The sequence below is a fragment of the Punica granatum genome, chromosome 6, assembly GCF_007655135.1.
Source record: "Punica granatum isolate Tunisia-2019 chromosome 6, ASM765513v2, whole genome shotgun sequence".
Classification (NCBI taxonomy): Eukaryota; Viridiplantae; Streptophyta; class Magnoliopsida; order Myrtales; family Lythraceae; genus Punica; species Punica granatum.
Genome location: NC_045132.1, coordinates 17,527,338 through 17,533,022, shown reverse-complemented (window position 1 = coordinate 17,533,022; position 5,685 = coordinate 17,527,338). Strand labels below are relative to the sequence as shown.

Genomic DNA, 5,685 nt, shown 5'->3' with positions numbered 1-5,685 from the left:
AGGCCGTGGTTCGGTTAATTATAAGCTGAGCATATCCATAATTTTGTTGAGAAGTTGAAAGGAAGTTTGTTTCCCAACGGCCAAGTGATAAAAGATCCATGGATAGATACCTTATAAGGGACTTGAATTGTACAATCTATTTTAACCCGAGCCTTTGAATTGGATATGGAATCAAGTGCTCATAGATCAGTAGAAATTTAAAATGGTATCAAAACACATTCTAAACTCTAATGTATGCTCATGATATATCAAACCCCAATGTTGACTATAGCCAAAATAAGCCTCGTGTTAGTCCCCTTGCAGGAGCACATATTATTAGAGGACAATATTTATATCACACTGTATCTAATAAAGTTAATATTTTAATTTAGATGGTTGTGTTATTTCGAAATCTCACCATTAAAGAAAATCGAAATAATAGTATAACGAGGCAGTGGTTTTAGGGTGTGTGGGTGAGCTAAGCTCACCAACGTGGGACGATGCCACAGCTTCACGGCCCTCTCGACCCCCAGCCCGCCACGACTGCTACTATGCATGACCTGCCGTCGTGGCACCGTCTGCCACCATTCGTCTAGAAACCCTATTAATTAGCTCCGTGTGTGTGTGTGTCTCTCTCTCTATCTCTCTCCCCCCTCTTTAATTAGCCCCAACACCCTCTCGGTCTCTCTCTCTATAAATGTCGTTGGCAGTATTCTGAGACTAAGTCGACGACACCCTCCAGTTGCCCCTCTTTTATTGTCTTTAAGCTAAGCGCCGTCCTCTCACTGCTTACACATTGGCCCTGCCAAGTAAGCGTGAGAGAAACATCGGTATATACGTTATAAGTATAGATACAGATATAGATATGGGGAGGACGCCGTGCTGCGAGAAGGTTGGTCTGAAGAGAGGGAGGTGGATGGCCGAGGAGGACGAGATCTTGACCAACTACATTCAGGCCCACGGCGAGGGATCCTGGAGGTCCTTACCTAAGAATGCAGGTATATAAGCTATTTACGCATAGAGTTTCATGCAACTGGAAACACAATGTGGGTCTTCCCATGTCAAGTAAGTCGATATATATAAGAACATCGTCGGCGCGTTCATGCTTTTAAGATGTGTTTGCGCTTAATGGATTTCGGTGTTGGTAATGACTGATGAGGCCTGCAGGTTTCTATTATTACATATACGCTTACGTATTTGTTATGATTAATAGGTTGATCACCCTGCAGGTTTACTAAGGTGTGGGAAGAGTTGCAGACTGAGGTGGGTCAACTACTTGAAGACTGACCTGAAGAGAGGGAACATATCGTCCGAGGAGGAGAAAATCATCATCAACTTGCATGCCTCCCTTGGCAACAGGTCTGTGCCCCCTCCTATGCATCGGAATTAAATCGGTAATCTCATCTAATCGTACTTATTCGTACATAAAAAGGTTCACGCAACCCGCCAAAGAATTACAGCTACGTACTATCACATTCACATTTAAGTGAGAGTGGCTATAGAATACTTAAGTAGATAATCTGATCTCGAGAGCCCCTCTTACACATTGTTACACCCTACACTCCTCTTGGGCCATTTCATGTGTTGAAGAACACCAAGAGCACACACTCTCCTGGCCATATACATCAACATATACAGCTGATCAGATGTTTACTTTTTTGCATATTATATAGTACTTACGATGGACATATTTGAAAATGTATCTATCTCGTAAAGGCATGAAAAGCTGGCATGTTTCACAGAATTAATGCCAATATCTACTCACAAGAGAAAGTTTTATATATAACGGAAGTACCACGTGACAATGTCATAAGTTAATGAAGATTGATCATTTTAATTTTTAGTATGTAAACAAAAATAAAGAAAAGTCATGAAAAAAATAATTCATTATTGCTAAAATTAATATTTTATATGTGACATAATCCTAAATGATAATTATGTTACATGCAAGACCTTCTTTTACTCACTATCCTTTTTGTGGTTCAAAGAAAGAGAGGTTATATAGTGGTCAATTCTCGCCAAGCGATTATAGATTTTTCTTTTTATTTTTTTGTTTTTGCTGAATGACGACTATACAATGTTATTTGATAACTTTTAGCATTCAAATCTAATAGGATGATTTTAACTGCACTGTAGTCGGAACTTAGAAAATTTAGAATTTTAAATTAAAATTTTAACTGCTCTAGAAAAAGAAAAAATAGTGAACGATACACATTCTCATCTTTGAGGTAAGAGTTTTTAAATTCAATTCTCTTTTTTCGTAATTTACTAGGTCTAGTTACCTTCTCTGTAACCGACGAATAAAAAGCACCAATCAAAGTCTATAATCTAGTAATGTCGGTTTGACAACGTGTCACCGAGAAATTTCTCGAGAAGGAGGGTGCTTTCTCAATTCTAATTTTCAAAGCTACTTTTTTTTGGTAAGGAAAGCGGGCCAGGCCTTCCAAAGCTATCCTTTCAACTGAGGATTTAACTCATTTGCTTTCATATGTATTTATCACTCGATACTGACTTTGTGGACAAGCTTCACGATATTTGCTCTCATTATCATGCAAATACTCACCTAATATTTGCTCTAGTTATCATGCAAAAAAGTAAAAAAAAAAATGCTACGTGGATAGACTCGCTCTTTTCATTCATTTTGCAATAAATAAGACAACAGTGAGAGACACTTGTCGTGGATCCGAGAATGATGTGACTTATCCAAAAGAGTTCTAAGGTGAAGGGACATTAGTTAATACGAGGAAAATGAATACTTAATGAATAACCACGAATTGTCCTATAAAAAGAATTGAATTTGAAATCTTTAAATTATCATGCGAGCTATGTGTTCTACTGCAATATACTTTCTTTCTCCTATGATAAATTTTTTTAAAATAATTGTTGTGGATTTATCATATAGCCGGGACCATCAGCAGGAGCTCTTGTTAAAACCAAGAGACACGTTCTATAGATAAAAAAAAAAAAAGAACACGTATGTGCTCTCAAGAGTGCCCTCGTTAGAGAACCTGTGAAACATAAAAGACCTCGGAAGCTTGCACATTAACGTAAGAGAAATGATGTTGTCAATGTTTGATGTTCTTCCATGAAGACGACAATGCGGAATGCTCTTTGTCAATTTTGATCATGTAGTCTCAGTTGACTTAGATTTGTTAGTTTGCTTCATGGCATACACTACGTATTTTTACTTGTTAGACAGTCGCTCACGGTTCGAAAGTTGACGTGACTGCCCGTGCATGATACAGGTGGTCTTTAATAGCGAATCAGCTACCTGGGAGAACAGACAACGAGATCAAGAACTACTGGAACTCTCACTTGAGCCGTAAGGTCGATACCTTCCGTAGGCCGCCAGCCCCTGACCCTACGCTCCAAGCAATAATGGAGAGGGCGAAGGCTGGCCTTAATCCTTCCAAGAAGAAAGGGGGGAGGACCAGTGGGGGGGAAGGGAAGAGCAATAACCATACCAATCATGCCTCTCAAAAGGGTGTGGGGATCTCCTCAAGGGGCAATAGACCCTCTGATGATAACAAGAGAGAATCTAGGATTTCTGATCCATCCAAGGAAGGGAAGAGAGTTACCTTGCCAACTCCGTCTCTAGGCAGTGAAATTGGATCAATGTCGGGTGAAAGTAACAATAATTCAACTTTGAGTTATGAGAACGGAACGGGTGGTAGCAGTAATAGTATAACTGGCGATTCGATGATGTGCCTTAGGGTTGAGGATAGTCCTGAAGTTTTAGGACCATTTGAGGGCATCGATGGAGACATGCTGAGCAGTATTAATGAGATTCTGGACTCTAATGGATTACTCATGGAAAGCTTCGCAACTAGGAAGGAAGATGTTTTCAACTTCTACAATGCCCCTGCAAGTCCAACCAGCTACACTATCTCCACAGCTGGCAATGGTGAGGCCCGCAACAACGTCAGCTCCTCCAATGTCTCGGCAGCCTTTAATTCGAGTTTCGATGATATCGAGAGCATCAGCAACTGGGACTGGGAGGACCTTGTGCAAGGCAATGACAAAGGAGTGGCAGAGCGTAACGACTGTCAGGAGCTGTTCAGCTGGCTTTGGGAGGGGGATAACGACATGAATCAATACGAGAGGGACAACATGGGATTATTGATGGACTTTGAGAAGCAAAATGATATGGGCAGTTGGCTTATATTTTGAGGGTAAAGTGTCTGTAGCTTAGAGAGAGCTATTTTTGGGTTAAAATAGTTGTGGGGTGGTCATAATTAGATTAAATAATGTGTGGGTGAATAAATAATATCTCTGTCCTATTTATATATTATCTTGTATTTTTTATTTTTTATTTTTGCTAATGAGGGTGTCCAGGATTCGCCCGATTAATTATCGGGGTTCCATGAACTCCCGGCGACGCACGGAGCGTACAATCACGTCAAAAGCGCTCCGATGATTTTAAGATATATTTCGAATTCGAAATCGGATGGATACTGGAGCTCATTCTTTACCGCTAAGCTCTTGGAGTTATATTATTTTGCGTTGGGTGTTCATATAGTACCGAAATTCTAGAAACATCAGAGTAAAAAGGGCTTGCTGCAGGTAGCACTTGCCCAAGAAAAGAAAGGGACATGGAGGGCCCAAGTTTTGTCTTATTATTCCCACCAATTAATGTTGTTCTTCTCTTTGGCAAGATTTTTCTTTTCTAAATTAACGGCGCCTTCGCTTTTTCCTTTCTTTTCATGAGTCGCACATTATAAGCGAAAGAGGGCATAAATGAAAAAAAAAAAAGTAGAAAGCAACGGTGTTCGTTGTTAGTTGATCATTAAGAAATTTTATATTTGACTTTCGAATGAATTTACTTTGTATTTCTTTATATAATTTTCTTGAGAATGATATATCTCAATCGGAAAATTCTTAGCCCTAATTAAAAACCATTACAACCAATGTGGGTTTATTCAAATAGTTCGACGCTTATTCCGCTTAAGTAAGATCTTAGATTCAAGTCCTTATGAATGCAGAAAATCCACGCTAGGAGGAGTTTACCCATCAACGGCAGATCCAGCTCGACTAGATTAGTCAAAATTCAATTGAACTCCAGATACCAGGGTTCATACCAAAAAAGGAAATTACAATAATAGCCACCGAAATAACCATTACAATAATTAAAGTGACTTGATTAAAGTGGTTCGAATCTTGTTTTTTAAATAAGGTCTCCCATTCGAATATTGTGGATGGAAAAAAAATCACGCTGGGTGAGCATTACCCTTTAGTGGGTTTACTCGGCTTGATTAGAATAGTAGCAGTCTACACGTTGAAAAAAAAAACCATTATAATAATTAGCTTTATACCTGTCCAAATCATTTTAGTTCTCCACAGCCACAAGAAAAGTAGAATAATCTCTATTTTTTGAATTGAGGAGGAAGAAAGCTAAGCTTGCATTTGTTTTTCGAGTTTGATAATGATCTTACTCAATTTTATTTTATACAATGATTGGGAATATATATGTATGTATATATAAATATAAAAGTAGATTAAACTTTTATTATTAAAAATTAATAAGTATATATAAATATGAAAATAAATGAAAAAATTATTATTAAAGAATTGATTAAAAAAAATGATTAAAAAAAATTGAAAATTTATTATTAAATGATTGAAAAGAGAACAAAATAATGCAAGCGAAAAGCGTTTGGTTCTAGAGTTGGATAAATAATCCAATTCGACTCTCCCCAAAAGAGCAAC

General features: G+C 38.1%; 1 protein-coding gene across 1 annotated transcript; it reads left to right on the top strand.

Moving 5' to 3' along the window:
• The first annotated feature begins 656 nt into the window (after positions 1-656).
• Positions 657-4,270, top strand: LOC116210016 (transcription factor MYB11-like). Its single transcript, XM_031543804.1, has 3 exons — positions 657-977; positions 1,209-1,338; positions 3,225-4,270. The coding sequence occupies exons 1-3, from the start codon at positions 845-847 to the stop codon at positions 4,147-4,149; spliced, it is 1,188 nt and encodes a 395-aa protein (XP_031399664.1). The 5' UTR covers positions 657-844; the 3' UTR covers positions 4,150-4,270.
• The last annotated feature ends 1,415 nt before the right edge of the window (positions 4,271-5,685 follow it).

Excerpts from the sequence above, each read along its gene's own strand:
- LOC116210016 (XM_031543804.1), top strand. The coding sequence starts at position 845 with ATGGGGAGGACGCCGTGCTGCGAGAAGGTTGGTCTGAAGAGAGGGAGG. Across the intron at positions 978-1,208 it reads GTCCTTACCTAAGAATGCAG|GTTTACTAAGGTGTGGGAAG; the intron begins GTATATAAGCTA and ends ATCACCCTGCAG. Across the intron at positions 1,339-3,224 it reads CATGCCTCCCTTGGCAACAG|GTGGTCTTTAATAGCGAATC; the intron begins GTCTGTGCCCCC and ends TGCATGATACAG.